At 42.4% G+C, this 24,534-nt stretch overlaps 2 protein-coding genes across 2 annotated transcripts; one reads left to right on the forward strand and one right to left on the reverse strand.

Moving 5' to 3' along the window:
• Positions 1-674: 674 nt before the first annotated feature.
• smim24 (small integral membrane protein 24) lies at positions 675-3,132 on the forward strand. Its single transcript, XM_037769049.1, has 3 exons — positions 675-788; positions 2,296-2,437; positions 2,959-3,132. The coding sequence occupies exons 1-3, from the start codon at positions 725-727 to the stop codon at positions 3,035-3,037; spliced, it is 285 nt and encodes a 94-aa protein (XP_037624977.1). The 5' UTR covers positions 675-724; the 3' UTR covers positions 3,038-3,132.
• Positions 3,133-5,429: 2,297 nt separating this feature from the next.
• Positions 5,430-22,891, reverse strand: LOC119488534 (sodium/glucose cotransporter 4-like). Its single transcript, XM_037770269.1, has 5 exons — positions 22,713-22,891; positions 21,480-21,615; positions 21,102-21,209; positions 11,266-11,416; positions 5,430-5,622 (listed from the first exon to the last, which is right to left on the reverse strand). The coding sequence occupies exons 1-5, from the start codon at positions 22,872-22,874 to the stop codon at positions 5,430-5,432; spliced, it is 750 nt and encodes a 249-aa protein (XP_037626197.1). The 5' UTR covers positions 22,875-22,891.
• Between the last annotated feature and the right edge of the window lie 1,643 nt (positions 22,892-24,534).

Here is a 24,534-nt window from a genome sequence, read left to right on the forward strand (position 1 = left end):
CACACAAGGACATTACGGGTACAAATGCAGGAGAACCCATCATTTTGGTGTATATTGTGCTTCAGCATATTACCAAACAAACCAAATAATACTGCACAAGGTTGCAATGAATCATATGATCACAAACTGTGGCATAATAAGTCCGGGGTCTTCTTGTGCTCCCTTCGCCCAGTCGGTAATCCGACCTTGTCCAGTATTATTTGCAGCCAAGTCATTTTTAAGTAGCCTAATTATCAAAATTGATGTAAGGAAAGGAAGAGTTGGATCGTGCAGCCCGAGTATTATAAATGTTAATCTTTCACATCTGTTTTGTAGTATATGAGTGTTTTTAGCAGTGTATGTGACCCCAGACCCTCAGTGGGTCAAAGCGTGGAAACTAGTTTGCCTAACCTTAATATGCACTGCTTGGTTTATACAGCCCACACCTGTGGTGTAATACAATGCTCCAGAGTTCAGGTGAACTTCTATGTGTGGTGCTGTGAATTAGAGAGTGTGAACGAACATGCATGCAGTATATGGAACTGGCTGATGAATAACACAGCAGATAACACACACACACCGAGATTGCAGATTGTGACAACCTCCCTCTGGACTGTGAACTTTGACTGTAAACTTTGACCACAATTAGAGTTAGGTATGTGTGTGTGTTTCTCAGCAGTCCAGTGGAGCTGAAGGTCCAGTTCTGGTGTACTGTGTTGAGTCAACACGTTCTGGTATATTCAGGATGAATCTGTCTTTTCTTGTGCTGTGTGTGCTACTGTCTGCCTCCAGCTGCTCAGCTAACAAAGGTACAACTTTTTCTATTCTGTTCCATCTCTTGATATATAAATATGGAATTATATGTGTCTGTGTTCCCCATTTAAGTAAGAAACAATGATGGCAGCTAAAATAATGTGTGTTGTTGATCTGGTGTATTAGTACCACTGTTGGCATAAAAAGTATTTTCGTCTCAAAACATTGTTTTCAAAATTATGTAATTTTTTTGTCACAACATTAGAATATGTTCTCGTGAAATGACAACTCCTCTCAAACATGACAGCTTTATTCCCTCTAAATATTTTGACTTCATTACTGTACACACCATTTCACTCAAAATCTGAGCTCATTCTAAAAGTGGCACAAGATCCAGATTCAGAAGAACTCACTGTCCATCGCAATGTGACAAAGGTTTGTCTTCAATGTGGCTCAAAAAAAGAAAAGAAATGCGCTCATCTCAAATATTGGCAGTGCAGTTGTTATTTGCTGTCATATAAATACTACACTATCAGCTCCCACTTTATTACACAGTAATATATTTAAAAGGACCAGTGTGTAGCATTTAGGGAGATCTATTGGCAGAGATGGAATATAATATTAATAAATATGTTTTCCTTAGTGTATAATCACCCGAAGATAAGAATGGTTGTGTTTTTGTTAGCTTAGAATGAGCTGTTTATATCTACATAGGGAGCGGGTCCTCTTCACGGAGCCGGCCGCCATGTTTCTACAGTAGCCCAGAACGGACAAACCAAACACTGGCTTTAGCAAGAGCCTTTACGTTACCTGAAGGTCACTGTAATTCTTCAACACGGTTGTGAAACTGCGGTAACGTGAGCCACAGAGCGCTCAACTGTTGTACCGCTAGCCGCCGTCTGACTTCCGTTGCTCATAAAGTAGTGTTATTATGGTAAGGATTGCCTCAGAGCGAGGCGTACGGCGTTACCATGGTTTTGCACTCTGCGGCTCACGTTACCGCAGTCTTGGAAAGGGAGGAGTGAGCGGCGGGGTACTCAGTTGGTTGCAGTCTGCAACCGCACCACTAGATGCCGAAAAATCCTACACACTGTACCTTTAAAGGACCAGTGTGTAGCATTTAGGGGGATCTATTTGCAGAAATCGAATATAATATTAACAAGTGTTTTTTCTTTAGTGTATAATTGCCTGAAAATAAGAATCGTTGTGTTTTCGTTAGCTTAGAATGAGCCGTTTATGTGTACATACGGACAAGTCCTGTTCATGGAGCCGGCCGCCATGTTCTACAGTAGCCCGGAACGGACAAACCAAACCCTGACTCTGGAGAGGGCCATGCAGGTTTTCACGTCTTTGCGTCGGCCACCGTAGTTCTCCTACACGCTTGGCAAATGGGAGAAGTTTCAGTTGGTTGCAATCTGTAACCTCACTGCTAGTTGCCGCCAAATTCTACACACTGCACCTTTAAAGTGCAGCAGTCATAGCACCTATCATCACATTTTAGTCTCTTTTGGACTGTGACATGTATGTGTGTGTGTGTGTGTGTGTGTGTGTGTGTGTGTTTAGGTGTGCGGACTGGCACACGAGTAGCAGCAGGATCTCAGTCAGTGACTCTTCAGCCCTGGTTGGTGGGTTTGACAGCTGTAGTTGGTTTCCTCTTCATCGTCTTCACCATCCTCCTCATTCACAGACTACTGAGGAAGAACAGGTCAGCTACACGCACACGCACGCACACACGCACGCACGCACGCACGCACGCACACACACACACACACACACACACACACACACACACACACACACACACACACAGAGTCTCACACACGTTCATGAAGGTCTGTGTGATGCAGTTAGTTCAGTTTCCACATTTCACACAGCCCATAATTAAACATAAAACACTGAAAACATCTAGTTGCTGATGTTCAAATCCATTCATTGTGTGGGAAAAAAGAAAATGGGATGAGATCAGCTCTGATTTGTTGTTTTCCTCCAGTCTGTGAAATCTTGCAGACGCTATTGGGAGCACCGGAGGACACAGAGGCACATGATTTTTTTTTCAGATTACCTGTCTCATGTACTACTGTCAGGATATAGTGACTGTTCTATGAAACTAACTTGTTTTAATCATATTTGCTCCAATTCTACGTACTGCAACTCCCTGATAACTGCAGGTAAACAGGTGAAAGGTAAATGACTAATCTGTCTGCTTGTTGTTGTCTTGTGTTGCAGGGAGGATGAAGAGGGCTTGGGTTTTGACAACAAAGCTCTAGAGATGGATGAAGGAGACACTAAACAAACCAGTCTGTAGAAACGCAACCCATCGATTCCAAGTCACCTGCTCAATAAGTGCTCTTTCCACTGAAGGATATGGCTGCTTTAAATTCACTGTTGTCATAAAGAGTTGAACAGGAGTCATTAACAATGTCTCTGTTGATCTTTGTTTTGTTTTTCTTTTAGAGACAGAAATTGAAAAATAAATAAATAGTTAATGCTTTTCATTTTCAATTTTTTAAGACAATTTAAAAAACGTACTTAGGTTTCAGCTGTCAGAAATTGCAGGACATGTCGAATATTTCCATTTCATGGAATGTTACAGCCATAAAATACTTGGAGTCTTGGGTTTGAATGTTTCACTGCTCATTCAAGAACTGCTCTAGTTTTCTGTCACCACCAGAGGGGTCCATAGCACAGAAGAAGAAGAAGAAATGAAACTGCTCCAGTTACAGAACTGTAGTATTTACCATAATATTTTTTGTGTGTGTGTGTGTTGTGTCCCACTACCAAAACTCACCCCCATTATAAGCTTGTAGTTTTTTCCTCCCATAGATTTATTTGAAACAAGAAATCTATGACCAGATAGACATTTCATAAACAGACAAATTAAAGGAAAAATCGGAATAAATAAGTAACACAATGATGCTTCCATATCAATCAATCAATCAATCACTCATTCAATCAATCAAACTTTATTTATATAGCACCTTTCAAACAAGTCAAATGCAATTCAAAGTGATGGACAGACGATTGACAAAAATGTAGAATGTTAAAAATGGATTTAGAGACTAATGCACACCAAAACAACCAAGATAAAAGTTCATTGGATAAGAAAGCAATAAGAGATGGGTATTTAGGATAATAAAAGATAAATTAAATACAAGGAAATAATAATAACAATAAAAATAAAAATAGAAATAAAAGTTACGAAACTACACAAAATGAGCAGATTGTATTAAAATAATAAAATTGTAATAAAATAAAAAAGAATAAAAGAGATAATAACGATCAGCAATAAAATGTTGATTAAATAAAATAGAGTAAAATAAACACTATAGTGATGATGCTAAATAAAATAAGTATTAACAATAAAAACCATAAAATTATAAAACTATAAAACACTACATAAAAGCCAGACTAAATAGATGGGTTTTTAGTTTACGTTTAAAAAATATCAATATTTTCAGTTCCTCTCAGTTCCTCTGGAACGTTGTTCCAGCGGCTGAAAGCAGCATCACCAAATACACCATACACATCTATGGAAATTAATGATGCTGTTTATATGACACTGGAGCTCCCTGAATGGTTTGATGAGTGTGAAAATAATGTGAATCATACGCTGTGGCCTTCATGGTCATCGATCTCAACCTAACTGAACACCTGTGGAGGGGATTTTGTGATGCAGTGCTCTCCACCATCATCACATCAGCAAATGAGGGCATAACCGTTGTCGATCCCTCCAGTAAAGCACCATAAAGAATCGATGACAAGAAACACTGAAGCTGTTCTGGAGGCTCACAGTGGAACAACACTTTGTCACTCATCTATTCACTGGCTTAGATTAGCCTACTGCTGCTCGTTGACGGACCGACAGTCATTGCAGCGTCCGCCACCTACCGTCACGGAGTAGCCTATAGATTACAACGCCATGTCTAGATGAACAAAGCAAAACAAAAAGATCTTTATATATGTAGCTTATGTATGCATTTATTTATTCAGCCTATTCATCCTCTAACCTCACCCTATTCTCGCACAATATTATACACTTTTTAGGCCATTCTATCCTCTTGGCTTTTATCATGATGTATTTACTCTTACTTCCATGTCACCTGCAGTCTGCCTTTCTTCATTCTTCAATTTAAAAGGAAAAATGCAAGGAATTAACAAAAAAACAAAATTGGACCATTTTTGGAATTTGGTTTTCCATTTTTGGTTTAAATGAAAAAACGAACTGCCAGAACGTACACAGACCCCGGCCATATATCCCAAACCAATTAATGGGGAGTGGAAGTGGGTTATATAACCCTACAACAGCAATTCTGCCTATACCCATGCTACCATATTATTTAGTATGCCAGAAAAAGATTTAGTATGTCTCAATACATAGTACAGATGTTGCTGGTTTCATTTAACAGAATTGCTGGCGCGTTACGGTAAAGGGTGGGGAGGAGGAGTATCTGGGCTGTACTTGAGAGCTTGAATTACAGGATTTTATGATACCCCCTTTGACAACAGTGTTGTCAGCAATGGCAGAGTGGCGCTGTCCGTATTTCCGTATTTTAACTTTGCTGAAAGCTTAAACCAAAATATGAGATATTCCTTCCCCCTCTCCCCTACCTCCTCCTCTTCCTCCTCCACCTACCTATCCTCTCCCACTACTAAAACAGACACCGACACATATTATAGTCTCTTTTTAAATCTTAAAGCTAGGCTTCTGGTTCAACCAATCGGGGTGGAAGAACACCAAAATTGGACCACGGTACAGGCCAGAACCCCCACGGAGAATCGACAAGTCGAATCTTCCGGTGGGACCACAGTTTGGGCACAGGGTTGGAGGGTCTGAACACCGACGGGGTCGGGATAGGGGGAGAGCTGGCAGGTCGCCAGCTAGCCACACACCTAGAAATAGGCAAGAGCACATTAGACACACACAACCACACAGGTTACACAGACAGAACCAGATACACCCCCAGACACTCACCTTTACCCCCCAGACAGGCTTTGGATTCACAAACCCGACAAACTGCTAAGGCACACTTTAAACTCATCCAAGCCATTCACCACCGAGGAATCATTAGACTACACTGTAAAACCTTTTCCTGTAAAATTATAGTAACTTACTGGCGAAACTGCTATCAAACCCAAAATAGAAGTATGAACCTGAAAATGAGCACGATATGGGACCTTTAAAAAAACAGCACTGAAGTGAAAAGGGCATTAATTCATCTTTGTCCCTGTCTCTTAGAGGTGTCCAGTGTCAAAATCTAGTTTCAATACCTTTATTAGGCTAGATTTTTAGTTTTATATTAAGGGCTAATAGCACAGCTGACATGTGCCTCCTCAAATATATAACTACATGTTGTTGGGGCTACAGCGGCTATGGAGATACCAAGTGGAGACCACAAGAACTAGAAGTGGCTGCTTGTGTTTTCTCCTACAGGTTTCTGATGCAGGTAGATCATGTTGACAGTGACGACAAAGTTAAGAAAGTTGAAGAAACATTGAACTCCTTTTCAGTAGCAAGCATTTAACAAAACCTTCTGATCATATGTCTCAATTAGGGGTGTAACGATTCACCAACTACAACGTTGTATCGATTTATATTCCTACGATCCAAGTACATCGATAGGTACTCGGCAAGTTGTCCTTCAAGGGAGATGTATATCGATATAAAATCGATTTGAAACGCAAAAATCGATGGTATCAATACTAAGGATTTTCACCTTGTATTTAAGGACGACAAATGTTCTATGAAAGTGTTTTTTAGCACTTTTATTAGTAAAGAAATGTTAAACGTTACTCCAGTTCACTCTCCAGACACAGTTGATGATGATATATTAATATATATTATTAGGATTTTACTACAGAAACAAGTCTTGCTTTTCTTTTTGTGTGAAACAGAAACTGGTGGAATCTACCTTTTTACCTGTTATTGACTATGGAGATGTGTTGTATACGAATGCTTCTGCTCATTGTCTTCACATGCTGGATAGCGTGTATCACGGGTCACTGAGATTCATTACAAACTGTCATTCTTTGACTCACCATGGTGTACTCTACTCTAAAGTGAACCGGTCATCCTTATGTGCTCGTCGCCTCAGTCATTGGTATGCGTTTATCTACAAAAGCATTCTGGGTATAATTCCTTCTTACTTGTCTTCTCTTTTAAAAAGGAAAACTGGAAGTCATAATCTTCCTTCTATGGACATTTTGCAATTGGTTGTTCCCAAAGTACGAACTGAATGGGAAAGAAAGCTTTTGAGGTTTTCGGCACCTAACGCTTGGAATAATTTACAATCTGATCTTTCAACTTCAAAACGTAGTTACCTTGACTGAGTTTAAAGCTCTGGTGAAATGCAAGTTTTATAATGTTGTTAATTTATGTGTTGTCTGTTACTTTTACTATAACTGTGTTGCTGCTATCTTGGCCCGGTCTCCCTTGTAAAAGAGATCTTTGATCTCAATGGGACTAACCTAATAAATAAAATAAATAATGCTGTGATATCATAGACTCAGGTAGACATTAGTATATCTTTACGTAGACTAATAGTTGATGATGATATATTAACGCTCTGAATTTCTGAATGTGTGAAAGTAAAACCTACCTGCTCGTTGGCACGTGGCCAGAAGATAGCCATGAGGAAAACGGCGGTGATGGGCGGAGCTAGAAAGCTGGTGACTGACTGGACGTGATCAAACAGCTGTCTACTGTTGGCTGTTTGGATGACTGGAATCCACAACAGACTAACACACACCAAGACCAGGATGAACACCCTGAAAATACACAAAATATTATAATCTATCAGCTTTGGGTGAGGTCAAACAGAGTCTTAAAGGTCCCATATCATGCTCATTTTCAGTTTCATACTTGTATTTTGTGTTTCTACTAAAACATGTTTACATGCTGTAATGTTAAAAAAACACTTTATTTTCCTCATACTGTCTGTCTGAATATGCCTGTATTTATCCTCTGTCTGAAACGCTCCGGTTTAGCTCATTCTGATGGAATTGCGTTGCTAGGCAACAGTCTGGGTCCATGTTTACTTCCTGTTAGCTGATGTCATTTACATACACTGCACACATTAAGATTGTTTACATTTAAAACCATGTAATGTAAAAGTCCATTGATCCCCTCCATCTCTCCGACCTGCTATCTGCTGCCCTCCACCTGGACCCACCCCCCACCTCGCCCGATGATCTCACCAACCACCTCAACGCCACCCTGTCTGCCTCCCTCAACTCACTGGCCCCCCTGAGAACCAAAACTGTTTCAACACCTCCTCCCCCTGGTTCACACCCCACCTCAGAAAACTCAAACAGACCGGCCGCCAACTTGAACGCCTCTGGAGAAAATCAACACTCCCTGTTCACCTCGAAGCCTACAAATCTCACCTCATCACCTACAAAGACGCCATCACTGCTGCCAAATCTGACTACTTCTCCACCATCATCAATGACCCCACCCGTAACCCCCGAACCCTCTTCTCCACTGTCAACACTCTCCTCAAGCCTCGTGCCAACACCCTCTCTGACCCCTCACCCGATCTATGTAACTCATTCCTTCAGTTCTTCAGCGACAAAATCACCACCATCAACAACTCACTGCTCCCCGTGTCTGACCCAGCAGCAACCACACCGACCCCTTTTCTCTCCATCCCTCTGGACCACCTGACCCCTCCCCCCCAGCACCGCCTCTCCCGGTTCGACCCTGTTGACTCAGCAACCATTGCCAAACTCATCAGCACATCCAAACCCACCACCTGCTCCCTGGACCCCCTCCCCACCCCACCTGCGGAAGTCCTGCCTCCCTGTCCTATGCCCCTACCTCACCGACCTCTTCAACTCCTCACTGTCCCATGGAACTGTCCCCTCAGCCTTCAAAACTGCTGCTGTCACCCCCACACTCAAGAAACCTGGTCTGGACCCCTCCTGTCTCAATCACTACCGCCCTATCTCCAACCTCCCCTTCCTCTCCAAAACCCTCGAACGCCTCGTCTCCACCCAGCTCCAATCCCACCTGCATTCCAACAACCTGCTTGAACCCCTCCAATCTGGCTTTCGCCCCCTCCACAGCACAGAAACTGCACTCCTCCAAGTCCTCAATAACCTCCTCACCTCTGCTGACACCGGAGCCCTCAACATCCTCATCCTCCTGGACCTGAGTGCAGCCTTCGATACCGTGAGTCACAACATTCTTCTCACCAGACTCCAAGACATCGGTATCGAAGGTACTGCACTCAGCTGGCTCCAGTCATACCTCACCAACAGATCTCACTTCATCTCCCTTCACAACAACTCCTCTGCCACATCCACAGTCACACAAGGTGTCCCCCAAGGCTCTGTACTCGGTCCACTCCTGTTCATAATCTACTTATTCCCCCTCGGTCAGATCCTACGCCACTTCAACCTGGACTTCCACTGCTATGCTGACGACACTCAGATCTACCTCAGCACCAACACCCCTCACAACCCACCGCTCTCCCACATCAACTCCTGCCTCTCTGCAATTAAAGCCTGGATGCAACAGAACTTTCTGAAACTCAACAGCGACAAAACACAACTCCTCCTCATCGGCTCCAAATCCACCCTCACCAAAACCAACAACCTCACACTCAACATCGATGGCACTTCTGTTTCCCCCACCCCCCAGGCACGTAACCTTGGCGTGATCTTCGACTCCACCCTCTCCCTTGAGCCCCACATCCGCCAACTGGTCAAAATATCCTTCTTCCACCTTCGCAATATCGCAAAAATCCGTCCGTCCCTCACACCCCCTACAGCAGAGAAACTCATCCACGCCTTCATCTCCTCCCGCCTTGACTATTGCAACTCACTCCTCTATGGCATCAGCAACACCTCCATAAATAAATTACAACTGGTCCAGAATGCAGCTGCCCGACTCCTCACCCACACCAAATCATGGCATCATATCACCCCAGTCCTGAAAGACCTTCACTGGCTCCCCGTCTCCCACCGGATCTCCTACAAAATCCTGACCCTCACCTACAAAGCCCTCCACCAACTTGCACCCCCCTATCTCTTTGAACTCCTCTCCCCCTACCAACCTCAACGGTCCCTCAGATCCACCTCGGCTGGTTTACTCTCCACCCCCACGTCCAAACTCCGCAGCTTTGGGGACAGAGCATTCTCCAGGGCAGCTCCCGAGCTCTGGAACTCACTCCCCAATCTCATCAGAGACTCCGATTCCCTCACCACATTCCAGTCCCGCCTCAAAACACATCTTTTCTCATCTGCTTACCCGTAGCCCCCCTACCCATCAGTCCATGTGTATGTATGTGATTGTGCCTGTGTATGTCGCTTTTTGTCGTTCGTCTCCTGTCTGTCTGTCTCACACCGTTTTCCCCCCGACTATGTTAAAGCGTCTTTGAGATTACTATAAAGCGCTATATAAATCTAACATATTATTATTATTATTAAATATTGTATATTTGTGACATCACAGATGGACAGAAATCCTAACGGCTTGTTTCAACCTTTAAGTCTTTACAGTTGGGAGGATTCCTGGATCAGATAGGAAAATAGATTTACTGTTCTGTGTAGCTAAGGAACCATCTGGCGTTTCAGGTTACCTATCCCGGGTCTAATGTCCATGACATTATCACTACTATCCATTTTGCCGTCAGTGTTGCTGTTGCATGGTCACCATCATCACCGTTAGAGATGAACTGCGCCTCGTCTGGAAAGTAGACGACATCAGGCGGCAGCAGCAGCAGCAGCAGCAGCAGCAGCAGCAGCAGCAGCAGCAGGGGGCGGGGACAAAAAGCTGCGGTCAAGTCGGACAGTTTCCAGCAGCCTTCAATGAATTTACAGGAAGTCACAGAAGAAGTGACTTCCTGTTAGATCCGATCTGTAGGCCACTTGTAGTTTTCAGACCACGTTGGGATTTATTTATATTTGTTTGTAAATCTATATGGAAATGTGCGTGTATCTGGCATTGGATTCTATCCTTTATTATTTTTATGTCCGCCTTGTAAAGCACATAATGAGCACTCGTTTTGATAAGTGTTATATATAAATAACCTTCATTATTATAATAATCATTATTATCAATCACACAAGATGTGTTTGTTAACAGATGAAACCTTCATTGCACAACACGAGACTAATATCCTACAACTACTGTTAAATATTACAATTACACAGAAGGTTAGGACTTTCTACAACACGTGGTGTTTGCTGTCAGAACTAAGAGCCAATCAGCTCTTTGATCAGGCGTTTCCCATAATACCCTGGGTCTTGCAGTTTGTGGAGAGCAGCTGCGTTGCCTGGCTCTAAAATCTGCGACCGCCTCAATCTCGTGAGGTTATCGTTGCCCACGTGTGTGTGACGTCGGAGCGAGTCGGCATCAAGTCGGACACAAATCCAACCGGCGTGCATTGCGCGGCGATCGCCGGTGATCGATTCTGCACAGGCCTGGCTCATCTCCAACGAGCCTATTATTATTATCATTGCTTTACCTACATCATTTTGAATCAAGGGGGTGTTTTCTCTATATGTGTCAGATAGTCTCGACACTACTACCTTCCGACTATCATGAGTTCCCTCTCCGAGGCGTCAGGTCTGGCTCTGTGGTAGAGGTCCAGTGTAAACAGAGTGGAGCTGCTGTTAAAGATGGAGGTCAGCGATGACATCAGAGCAGCTAACATCACCGCTAGCATCAGACCACGAAGACCTGCACGTCAAAAAGATGGCGCAGTCACGGAGAAATATCAGGTTTACATTCAACTATAAAACTCTATTATTTGATCATTAATCATTTTACACAGGGAAAAAAAACAACATAATAATAATACTGCAGAAGCAAATAAAAGCACAGCTGATTTCACTAAAAATGTATTTTAACATGTATACATGGTATATCTGAGGGGGTTTTCCTAATAAAGAATCTCCAATAATAAGAGTTCTTTCTCTTGTTTTGTTCTCAAGACGTTCTCCTTTCATAAAATGTCCTATTTTCAAGATGTGTCTATGGAAATTTGAGACGTATACCACAGCACTTTACAGTGCTTTACATGCTGTACTATACAATACTATTTTATATAAATTTATGAATATTAAGTACCGTATGATCTTTAGTTTCTACTAATATGTCCTGACAACAGCGATAGGCACGGAGGATTAATCGACAGAGCACACCTGAGTGCAAGGTGCAAGGTTAGAAGGTATAATAAGTAAAATACGGAGAAAATAAGGCATGTATGTGTGTGCAGGTGTATGTGCACGTGTGTGTGCATGTGTGTGTGTTTGGGTGACATCACAGCAGTGGTGACATCACAGCAGTGGTGACATCATCACTGCATCGTGACATCATCACTGCATCGTGACATCACCAGATGGAACACTGTGATGAATTAAAGGAGTGGTGACATCAGTTGTGACATCTTAAAGGAGCGGTGACATCATAAAGGAGTGACATTCAGGAGAGAGTCCCAGAATCACACAACTGTAGTTGAATCTGAAGACTCGATCAGACGAAACACATCGACTGAGAGAAGCAGTTTCAAGTCTCAAGAGAAAGAGGTATGAATTTTATGAATTTTATGAATGCATTGCTTTAGATTAAACCTCCCAACAGTATATGAAGCAGTTAAAATTAGCCCCAATATCTAAATGCAGCTTACATGTTAGTTAATAATAATTAGGGCTGCAACTAACGATTATTTTCACTCATCAGACTATCTACTGAGAGAAGCAGTGAATTTCTCTCCAAAAACCACGAAGCATCGACAAGAATTGACCGTAAATCAGCATCATGGTATCATCAAGAACTTCCCAGCCAGAATCCATCATGCCCGAGTTCAACGTCCGTCGCGCTGTTTCCAAGCTGCTCAACTCCTTCTTTAAGGGGATGACGGCGGATCAGTGGGGATTTTTGAAATCCGGCAGCCCCGACGACGCCACTATGACCATGATGGGAGAGTTGCTGTTGGACATGACAGCGGCCTTGACAAAAGCTTTCCTGAAATCTCTCGGGAGCACGACCCTGGCGTCTGAGGACGACGTCCAAATCAATCTGGGCGACACAATCTCTCAGAGTTTTGCCGAAGCTCTGGGTGTCGACGTCTCGGTTCAGTGTCCAAGCTCCAAAAACTTGACGACATTGATCTCTGCAGAGGTTTCGGAGAGCGTCCAAAGTGCCCTCTCCAGCCCCGAGGGCATAGTTCAGCGCCTCACTCCTCCCGGCAGACTCAACAGCATGATTCTGCACGCCTGCAAAATGTGCCAGACATTCATTGGCAAGATGAAGTCGGTGTTCTCGCCTCGACAGCGCAAGCAGAGGACCATCTACGAAGAATCAGATGTGGAACTGGAACCTTCAGACGCCAAAGACCGCCATGCGACGACGCCTTCGTCTGACGTCGTGATTTCGATGAAAGACATCGCTATTGTCCAAATCATCATCAAGAAGCAGTTGAACGTCATCACCGAACCTCTCTTGGTTGACGTGCCGGACTCCGAGTACGCGCTGTTGCAGTCTCAAAGCGCTCGGGAGATTGAAGACGTCGCGGAAGAAATTGCTCGGAGTATCGCCGAAGAGGCTGTAAGACAGACTCCTTCGGAGCAGAAGAGCAAACGCTCCAAGAAAAACATCAGAAGCAAAATTAAGACGCTTTTGGCAAAGTGCTTTGCCAAATCTTGCATCCATCGCATCGTGGCACAGATGAGGAAAAAATTCCACCGAAGCTCCAAAGTTCACAGTCGGGAGTCGGCAAAGTCTCTCACGAAGAAGATTAACGATCTGATGAAAAAAACAGAGAACCGCGATCTTCTGGGACTCGGCACTCCGCTCCTAAACATTCCCCCCGGTCGAGTCTTGGAGTTCACAAAGGTCTTAAGTGATCTCCTCTACACACACATCCTACACGGACCAGAGATCATCCCCGAGCCGGTGATACGTGCTAACATGCGCGCCGAATTGCAGCGGAAGGTGCTCGGTTTCCTGTCTCTGGCCAGATGGTGGCAGATCTGTCAGTCCGGCGACCTCGCCAACAATATGAGACACGCCATACTGGGCACTAAGCCGAGGGCCAGGAAACCTTTGGCAATCACTGCCCCACCTGCCCCGGTTTTTCGTGATGACTGTGAACGTCGAGCGCGGAATGTACAAAACAAAAACTGCGTCGAGGTGATCTTGGAGAGGCTGGTCACGCGGATCTTCAAGAAGGCGAAAGTGACCTGGACCCTTTCAAACGTCCATGACATCATCCAGCGTCTTTTTGAACAAACGTGGGCCGAAGTCGAGGGTCTCGATTTCGATTCCAGCCCAGAAACATGGGAAAACCTCGAAAAGACCATTTACCGGGACCTAATTAAGACGTGGGGCAATGCGACGTGGGTGCTGGTGTCCTTGAAAGGGGGTAAACCGGCACTCGGAGACCGTATCGCCTCCGCCGTCAAAGGTCACCTGATGGCACCACCGAGACAGAGGTCCTGCATGTGCAGGTTCTTCTCCTCAATGTTCACCGCCGTGACGAGGCGTTAAGGTGGTTTATGGGGTTTTCTCCGGGGGCTCCGGTTTATCCCACATATATATATTTTATATATATATAAAAAATGTCTTCAATGTGTCATTCATCTTGAAGGAAAAATTGACTTTTTCCTTCTGAATGAATGCGAGGGCTTGAGCTCTCAGCGCCGCCTCAGTAGTCAGTGTTGTCTACTGTTGTGTTACGCACGGGTTCGATCTGGGTGATCCAGTTCTCCCACAATCAGTGCATAATAATGAACATCTAATAAAATAAAATAAATAATAATATAAATAAATAATATGAATTAATTTCTGCTCATGTCTCTCATCATTTGCTGTAAATATTCAACTCAGACTGAAGTTCTGCTGATTCAGTGAATTTGTATAAAGTACAAAAATAAAGTACAAAGAAAAGTGTGTTTTGCACACTCTCTTCCATCATATACACTGATCTTAATTATTGCATATTTGAATGAGTTTACCTGCCTGATTGTAAACATGTAGAGAATTATTGTAAAGGAGAATCAGGCTTCTTGTGTGTTTTAGCCCACACAGTCTGTAAATAGCTATTAATATTTAAAACCACGCCTATTCCTGACCGATCAGAACTGTTGTAATTAGAGATCATTAAACCTTATTTATTATGTTTAGATATTTATTTACTGACACCTTCACTGTAAGGTGTATCAAGACATATCACAATGATGGTGTATTGTTTTACTAGAAACATAAATGCACTCTTATTCAATGACAATAAATTAGGTTATTTTAAGGGGGGTGAAGGGAACGTGTGTTTTTTTTTTTTTGTCATTTTAGTCTTTATTGCTTTTTTGCATACACAAATAAAACACACATATAGAAACGAAACTTGCAACAGTGCAGTGAGGGGTTCAGTTTACAATTGATGATGTAGTATTCAGGGTTATTTTCTTCTTAAAACATTTTCCAATAACTTACAGTTTTTACAGTACAATTATACAATGCTTATGTCTTTATGTCTATACCTAATCCATTTTTCCCATTTTCTGTTAAACTCATCTTCTTTCACTCTTAGAGAATAAGTCATTTTCTCCATCACAAATATTCCCTGTACTATTTCTAACCATTGACTAAGTCTGGGGGTGTCCGCTACAAGTCATTTTCTTGTAATGGCCTTTCTGCCAGCTGTGAGTAGGATTTTAACCAGGTACTGATCTTCCTTCAGCACCACTGAAGTTATATTACCCAGGTACAAAATGGAACATTTCTTAATGATTATATATCCTAATACCTCCTTTAATACTGAGTTCACTCTGTCCCAAAATGGTTCTATTTTTGGGCAACTCCAGAAGATATGTGCATGATTTGCATCTGTATGGCCACATTGTCTCCAGCATGTTTGTTGTCTTAGAATTTGCTTGCTTTTTATGTTAGGCGTAATGAAGAAACGAATCAGATTTTTCCAATTAAATTCTCTCCAGAATTGTGAATTAGTGGATGTCTGTAGTGTTACACACATATCATGCCATTCTTCTTCTGAGATTTTGATGTTCAATTCCTTTTCCCACTTTAATTTCACATAGGATGTATTCTTTGCTTGACATTCCATTAAGCCATGATAAAGTTTAGAGATAATCCTTGATGCTTTTTGATGATATGCATTGACTATAACTTCTACCACTGGATTCTTCTCTTCTGGTGCCTCCCTTTTTACGTTTTTGTTGTAATATTCTCTCAGTTGGAAATATCTAAACAAGTCTTGGTTGCGAAGTGCAAATCTGTCCTTCAAATCTTGAAAACTTCTCAGGTCTCCATTTTTAGTAACAGTACAAAACGCAGTCATTCCTTTTTTCATCCATTCTTTAAATGTTGAGTCATACATCCCTGGTCTGAACTCCCCATCCAAAGCTATCCATTTTAGCACTTTTTGTCGATTTTTCAATTTAAGTTGTCTGGTAAGAGTGAACCAGGTTTCCAAAGTAAATATTGTTATTGGATCGATTATATTCTTGATATGCCCTGGAAGCGCTTTTTCTCCCAAGAGTGCCTGGATGTGGAAATCAGGGATACATGTCTCAATCTCTTTCCACCTAGCTATGTAGCTATCATCACACCAATTAATTAGAGGTTGAAGTTGGGCTGCATAGAAATATGTCCTAAAATTTGGAAGTGCCATTCCACCTTTGTCCTTTGGCAACTGAAGTGTAGTGTATCGAACTCTGGCCTTCTTCCCTCCCCAAATAAATCTAGATATTAATTTATCCCATTCTGTGAATTGTTTTAGTGGGACCTCTATTGGCAGAGATTGAAACAAGTACAATAACCTTGGCAAAATATTCATTTTCACCACATTTATTTTACTGCTAAAATCCATTGGGTATGTGGACCATCTTTCTATATCCCTTCTTATGTTTAGGTTAATGTGGTTATAATTGGCCCCATACAACATTGATATATTTTTCGTTATATGTACCCCTAAGTATTTAATTGATTTTGAATCCCATTTAATATTATACTTTTGCCTGATTTCTTCTGGAGGAACACAGTTAAATAGGAGGATTTGAGTTTTTGAAATATTCAATTTATATCCTGCATAGAAATTAAATTTATCTATGATCTCCATCATCCTTGGAAAGGAAGTGTTTACATCCGTGAGATACATCATTACGTCATCTGCAAAAAGGCCAATTCTATGTTCTCTGTCTTTTATAGTTATTCCCCTCAGTTCCCTATCTTGACGGATCGCTTGAGCCAATGGTTCAATATATATAGCAAACAGGGTAGGGCTAAGACAACATCCCTGTCTCGTTCCTCTTCCTAACACAAATCTCTCCGTCAAGGACCCATTCACCTTTACTCTTGCAGAGGGTTGCTGGTAGATTGCTTTAATAACTTGAATAGAATTCTGGGAAAAGCCAAATCTTTCTAGTGTTTGATATAAAAATTCCCAATTAACCCTATCGAAAGCCTTTTCTGCATCTAGGCTTATCAGGATAGCGCGTGTACTTTCTTTTTGAATCTTGTGTATTATATGTAGGGTTCTTCTAATACTATCTTGTGTTTGTCTGCCTGTTATAAAACCAGTCTGGTCTTCATCAATTAAATCTGGCATGAACTTTTCAAATCGTTTGGAGATAATTGAGGTATATAATTTATAGTTCACATTTAGAATTGATATCGGTCTGTAGTTAGTACAATTTTCCTTGTCTTTGTTCTCTTTGGGGATTAGTGTTATAATTGCCTCTTTCCATGATGGGGGTGTCTTGCCTTCCTTTATAATCCAGTTAAAGGTTCTCAGAAGAAGTGGCTTCAGCTCGTTACGGAATAATTTATACCATTCTATAGGAAAACCGTCGCTACCTGGGGCCTTGTTTGTTTTCATCCTACCAATTGCCTTCTCTATCTCGTCCAGTGATATTTCTGCAGTGATTGTTTTATTTTGTGTCTCTCCAATACAGGGCAGATCAATTGTACGTAAAAAAGTCTTTATTGATTCTCAATCTGCTGTAGAAGTTTGTGTATATAATTCTTTATAATATTCCTGGAATATATGTTCTATTTCTTTTGGATCACTCTTCAATTTCTGTGTACAGGGGTCTTTAATTTTGTGTATGGTATTATCGGCCTGTTGTTTGCGTATCCTTCGGGCAAGTAATTTAGTGGATTTAGGGCCCAGCTCATAATATGCCTGTTTTACAAATCTTGCTTTTTTCTCCACCTCTTGACCCAATATCCCATCCATTTGTCTCCTCAAATCTTCTATTTGTTTATACGTTTTCTGGTCCTTATTATTTTTATACTTCTGTTCTAAATCCTTCAGGTCTAATATCAATTTATCGTATGTTTTCATTCTGGCCTTTTTAATATATGATGCCCTAGCTATTAACCTTCCTCGTATTACAGCCTTCAATGTGTCCCATAATATGGATGGGTCCACCTCCCCATTATCATTCTCCTCTAGATATCTTTTGATTTCCAATTTAATGTCATTAACAGTTGTTTTATCATTCAGCATGCCAACATTTAAACGCCATACTGTGTTTTTCCTTCTACTATCCATTTGAATAGTTAAGTATATAGCATTATGGTCTGATACATCGGCCACTCCAATTCTGCAGTCTGTTACCCTATAGCAGTCTTCTTTCTGCATTAAAAAATAGTCTATTCTGGAGTAGACTGAGTGCGGTATTGAGTAATGCGTATAGTCTCTTTCTAAAGGGTGAAAATTCCTCCAGACATCCAGGAAACCAATTTCTTCACATGTAGTGTTTAGTAGTTTTGTTAACTGGTTCTTATTCTTCTTTTTGCTTGTCGCATCAAGACTATGGTTCAATACTACATTCAGATCCCCCCTGCATATACAAATTCCTTCTGTTTCCACTGCAATGATATCAAATAGGGATTTGAAAAAGTATTTATCGCTATCTGGGGGCGCATAGACATTTACCAGCGTTAGAACATTATTATCAACTTTGCCCTTTATTATGATATACCTCCCTTCTTTGTCTTTTATTTCTTTAAAAATTTCTAATTTAACTGAGTTTGATATCAAGATTGCCACTCCTCTTTTATGACTACAAGTATGTGAGCTATAATATGTGTTTTTGTATCCAAATCTTTTCAATTTTTCGTGTTCTTGTCGCGATAAGTGGGTTTCTTGTAAAAAAGTAATATGCATTTTCTCTTTTTTCAATTTAGTCATGACTTTGGCCCTCTTAATTGGATTACCCAAACCATTTACATTCAAAGACATCAGCTTAAGTCCCTGACACTGCATCATTACACTTAATGTGATTGATTTCACCGTATCCCCTCAAAAACATAACAACACACACATGAACAGTTATTAACATAATACAAACCAGAAATACAAGGAACCTCCAAATGTGGGGTGATCTCCCGTTCATCCCCAAATCCCCGTTGGTGGGTGGAGGGGAAATCCCCATCTCTACTGAGGGCCCCTCCCTAGACCCAGAACTACACCCAACTAGTGGGGTTTCACTGCGTCTAGATAAGTCCAACTTAAACAACCTGACCTCTCCCAGCCGGTCCTCAATGTAATAATTAAACTAAAGAAGTCTGAAAAAAAAAGAATTCAGATATCTCCACTGTGTATCCGTTCTGTTGTATAGTCATTTTTCTGTTGAATATGGGCAAAGCTTGGTTCAATGTTTTTTAATTAGTCTTTGATGCAAAGTCTGCCCCTTTAAAGTTTTTCATCGTCTCTTCTCATTCAGCTATATGTTGTTGCAGTCCATAACCCTACCTGCTTTTCTCCTGGTCCACAGTGGGATCTCTTTCCTTAAGCAAAACGTTTTATGATCTCCACTGTTAGTTTTGCAGCTTCTCCCTCACCCGGTGCGCTGTACCCAGCCTCTGGTCCTTCCCCTGCCGTTGCCACTCCGCCGCTCCTCGCATCATCCTGTCCGCTGCAGGTCCCGGGTCGCCGCCTGGCACTTCCACCGTGAACCCTCTCTCCTTCATGTCCCGGGCTGCTTCCCTGGCGCTGTCGTATGTCTTCACTCCGTTATTCCAATGAATCCGTATTTTAGCGAGCGGTGTCTGGAACCGGATTCCTTTTTCCTTGAGCGCCTTTTTGATGCCCGCATATGCCTTTCGTTTCTGGACAATTTCAGTAGGATAGTCATGGTCAAAGAAAAGTTGTTTACCTCCGACGTGTATCTTCTTCTGCCACGCTTTCCTTAAAATCATCTCCTTCGTCTCAAACTGCAGAAAGTTGACCACCACTGATCTGGGTGCGGCGGTGCTCTGGCTCGGTTTTGGGGCGAGCGACCTGTGGGCCCGTTGGATCTGGAGATTAGTTCCTTCTGGTAACTCGAGTTCAGCGCTCAGGAGCTGCTCCAGGTATTTGGATGTGGAGCTACCTTCGGTATCCTCCAGTAGGCCGAAAACTCGAATATTATTTCTTCTTGATCTTCCTTCGAGGTCAGTTAGTTTCCCTTGCATCCGACATGTCTGCTCCCACACCGCCGTCAGTGTCTCGTTGGCGTCTGTCTTCCACTCATCCAGCTCAGCTATGCGGGTCTGTGTTTCTGTGATGCTCGCCTGTTGTTTCTGTAGCTCGCGGTGGTTTTCTGTTAGCTTACGGTCTATTTCTTGCTGGAGATTGGTGATTTCTTCCTTCATCTCCCTCTTCAGCTCGACTTTAAACATGTTTAGTTCGTGTCGTAACTCCTGTTTGAGCTCTTTTATATCTTTACTGATGGTAGCGAGTCCCTCTCGCAGCATCTCTGTGTGGTCCTGTTCCATTCTCTCCGTTGTGTCCTCCTCGTGTTCGCTAGCTTCGTGTTCGGAGTTAGCTTTTGTTGCAGGTTGTTCTCGTGTTTTGTTTTACTTTTTATTGTTATTCCGACTTCTTGTATTATATTTTCTTCTCATATCTTACTTTTACTGTCGAGTTACATTTGTTTTGAGGGTTTATTTTAACCGACTCGGGAGAGCAAGTTCACTATGCGTCTACTCTCTCCGCCATCTTCCCGGAAGCCTCGGGACGTGTGTTTTTAAGTGTAAAGATAACTCATACATTAGTTCATTCAATAAACCTATAAATGTGAGGGACACCACGGCTGCCCACATTCTGCAGACAGGTTCAGGTGAGTTTACCAGGTCAACAAGTGACTGTGAGAGAGCTGGACAGCATCTCGCTCCCTCAAGGTGGAAAGAACACACACAGTGACGGTGTAAAGGTGGACAAAACAATCTAATACAGGAAGTGATTATGCTGATGTTGTGCCTTTATTATATTGTGCTTTTATTTTATAATGCATTGAGGGCCCAAACAAGACCTTAGTGTGTGTGTGCACGTGTGTGTATGTAGTATGTGTGTGTGTAGTGTGCACGTGTGCGTGTGCATATTTGTGTTTGTAGTGTGTGTGTGTGTGTGACTCACCCGCAGGCATCAGCTCCACCACTAGTTTAGGGTAGGCGATGTTGGAGCAACCGACTGAAGCTCCACACACACTCTGACACACTGCTGGATCCACACAGCCCACCTCATCTACAACAACACACACACAGAGAATAACAGATATTTAGAGTTAGTTAGTTACACATCTTTGTCCAGCTTCTACGATGCATCACCGTCTCTCAAAGCCAAATGTGTGAGTTAGAAAACTGTGTTGAATTTCATTCATTCAATTCCATGAATTTGACGACGGATGTAAATATATTTAATTAGATAAATGAAAGTATTTTGGCTGGTTTATTGAGGTCAAATCAAAAATGATGAATGAACTCGAACATAAAGAGGAGAGGCAGATAGACTGACCTGGGAACAGTGATCGGCTGATCATGCCTGGCATGACGACAAAGAACATGGGCAGCAGTTTGAGGTAGCTTCCCAACACGCTGCCTCCTTTGGCATGAGACAAAGACTTGGCTGACAGAGACCTCTGGACTATAATCTGCACACACAAACACACACATATTACTCTCTCTATACTTGAGGACCCTCGTTGAACATAATACATCAAGTCAAATTTATTACGATAGCACATTTAAACCAACATGAGCTGACCAAAGTGGCACGCCCAAGAAAAATTTGCCAAAATGCTCTGCCAATGGTAAACAGTGTATTCTCATAAGGCTACCAGGAAGCCTGCAATGACTGCCCTTCACCGTCAGGCCCGTTTGCGCTGGTGTCGACAACACAGACAATGGAACCTGAACATGTGGGGGAATGTCATGTTCAGTGATGAGTCCAGGTTCTGTCTGCCAAAGTTGGATGGCAGGGTCAAAGTATGGAGACGACGCGGAGAACGCTATGCTGATTGTTGCACCGATGGAGTAACAGCTTTTGGTGGGGGCAGTGTCATGGTGTTGGGGGGGGGGCGGCATCTCCCTCACTGGCAAAACAAGGCTTGTCATCATTGAAGGCCATCTCAATGCAGTGAGATATCGGGATGAGATTCTGCAGCCAGTGGCGATCCCATATCCCCACAATCTGAGACCTAACTTCATCCTCCAAGATGACAACGCTCGCCCCCACAGAGCCAGGGTTATCACAGACTACCTCCACAATGTGGGAGGAGAGAGAATGGAACGGCCTGCCAAGAGTCCACACCTCAACCCAATTCAACACTTGTGGGATCAGCTTGGGCGTGCTGTACGTGTTAGAGTGACCAACACAACCTCGTTGGCTGACCTGCAACCAATCCTGGTTGAGGAATGGAACGCCATCCCACAGCAACGTGTGACCAGGTTGGTGATCAGCATGAGGAGGAGGTGCCAGGCTGTTGTGACTGCGTATGGATCTTCCACCTCTACTGAGGCTCCTGACGGTGTATTAAATGAATAAAGTGTAAAATAGCCAATATGTCTTGTTTGTTCCTTGTTACTGATACAGAGTTCAATCATCGTAGGTCATATAGAGGCATCAGTATTAAAGTGAGACTGTTTCATAACCAGTTAAAACACACACACATCAAAGCACATACACACATTTAAAATGACTGATGATCCGATCAAAGATTCTATGGACTACTAGTGTCGGTGAAGCTACCTGATCCGTGCACCAGACCCACGTAGACAGTACGTTGAGCCCAAACAGCAGACCTGGCCAGGGTAAGTCCCCCGACACGGGGTCTCTGAGCATGTGGAAGGCGTCACTACGAGGCAGGTGGCAGGTGGTGTTGGCGACCGTCACCGAGGGAACAGCTGACATATAACCATCAACAAGGCCGTTGTGTGCGCACGCACGCACGCACGCACGCACGCACGCACGCACGCACGCACGCACGCACGCACGCACGCACGCACGCACGCACGCACGCACGCACACACACACACACACACACACACACACACACACACACACACACTTTACTTTAGAACTAGAACACTATGGGCACAACACATGCCCATAGATATATATATAGATATATATGGGCACATGTGTGTCCTACCTATGAACATTAGAGAAAAGGCTCCCCCCACCATGATCACAGTCTGGAGCACATCAGTGTAGATCACTGCTGCCAAACCACCTACAGAGACACACACACATAAAAAAAAATAAAAGAAATATGCTCAGATCATAACATGGCAAACTCATACCCAACAGGCAACAACAGCTGTTAGTGTGTCAGTGTGCTGACTTGACTATGCCTTGCCCCAAACTGCATGTGATTATCATAAAGTGGGCATGTCTGTAAAGGGGAGACTCGTGGGTACCCATAGAACCCATTTTCATTCACATATCTTGAGGTCAGAGGTCAAAGGACCTCTTAGAAAATGGCCAAGCCAGTTTTTCCTCGCCAAAAGGTAGCGTACATTTGGAGCGTTATTTAACCTTCTTCCCGACAAGCTAGTGTGACACGGTTGGTACCGATGGATACCTCAGTTTTTCTAGTTTCATATGATGTCACTCTAGCTTTAAAACTGCAAGTTACGTTAATGCATTAAAGAAATTACTGGCATCAAAACAAATTTGCGTTATTATTGCGTTAACTTTGACAACCTTAATAAAAACATACGTTGTGTCAGAGTATTAGGACAATTCTTTTTTTTACTCTCTATGGAGAGTTTGTTTAGTAAGACCTCATGGTCCCATGGGGGACACTGGAAGGGGAGGGACTTCGCCTCTGTTGCTCACTACTTCCCAAACACATGCATCTTCGCTAAAAACCTTTAAATTTTAGCAATGATCACACTGTAAAACTTTTTCCTATAAAATTACAGTAACTTACAGGAGAAACTGCTGCCAGTATTTTACTTTAAAATTTACAGTATCTCTACTGTATCAAAGAATACAGCAGCTTACTGTAATCAAAGCATACAGTAATTTGCTGTAATTCAAAAATTACAGTAAAATACTGGCAGCAGTTTCGCCAGTAAGGTTACTGTACAATTTACAGTATCTGTACTGTATCGGAGATTGAGATTTGACAGAAACTAACATCCAAATAAAACATTCAAATACTCAAGCCCTTACAAATAAAAATAGTGTGATGAGTTGTGAGTGAGTAAGAGACACAGTGTGTGTGTGTGTTTGTGTGTGTGTGTATCTGAGTGAGTGACGGGCTGAAAACATTTGTACTTTTAAAAGAAACTTTTCTGTTTCAAAATGAAATAGCTTCCCTCGTTAGACTAGACAGAACCATGCTGTTGAACATTACTGTGCGCTGGCTCAATATGGTCAATATTAAACGTAGAAATAATGACAGGTTGGACATTGTAAACAAAATTAAATAAAAAATACAAAAATAGCCCTTACAAATAAAAATAACATTGTGAATGAGTGAGACACAGACATAAAGGGATTGTCAGTAATTGAGTGAGATATGGAGGGTTTGTGTGTGTGCATTTTAACTCTACAGACAGAG

Source organism: Sebastes umbrosus, chromosome 5 (assembly GCF_015220745.1).
Source record: "Sebastes umbrosus isolate fSebUmb1 chromosome 5, fSebUmb1.pri, whole genome shotgun sequence".
Lineage (NCBI taxonomy): Eukaryota > Metazoa > Chordata > Actinopteri > Perciformes > Sebastidae > Sebastes > Sebastes umbrosus.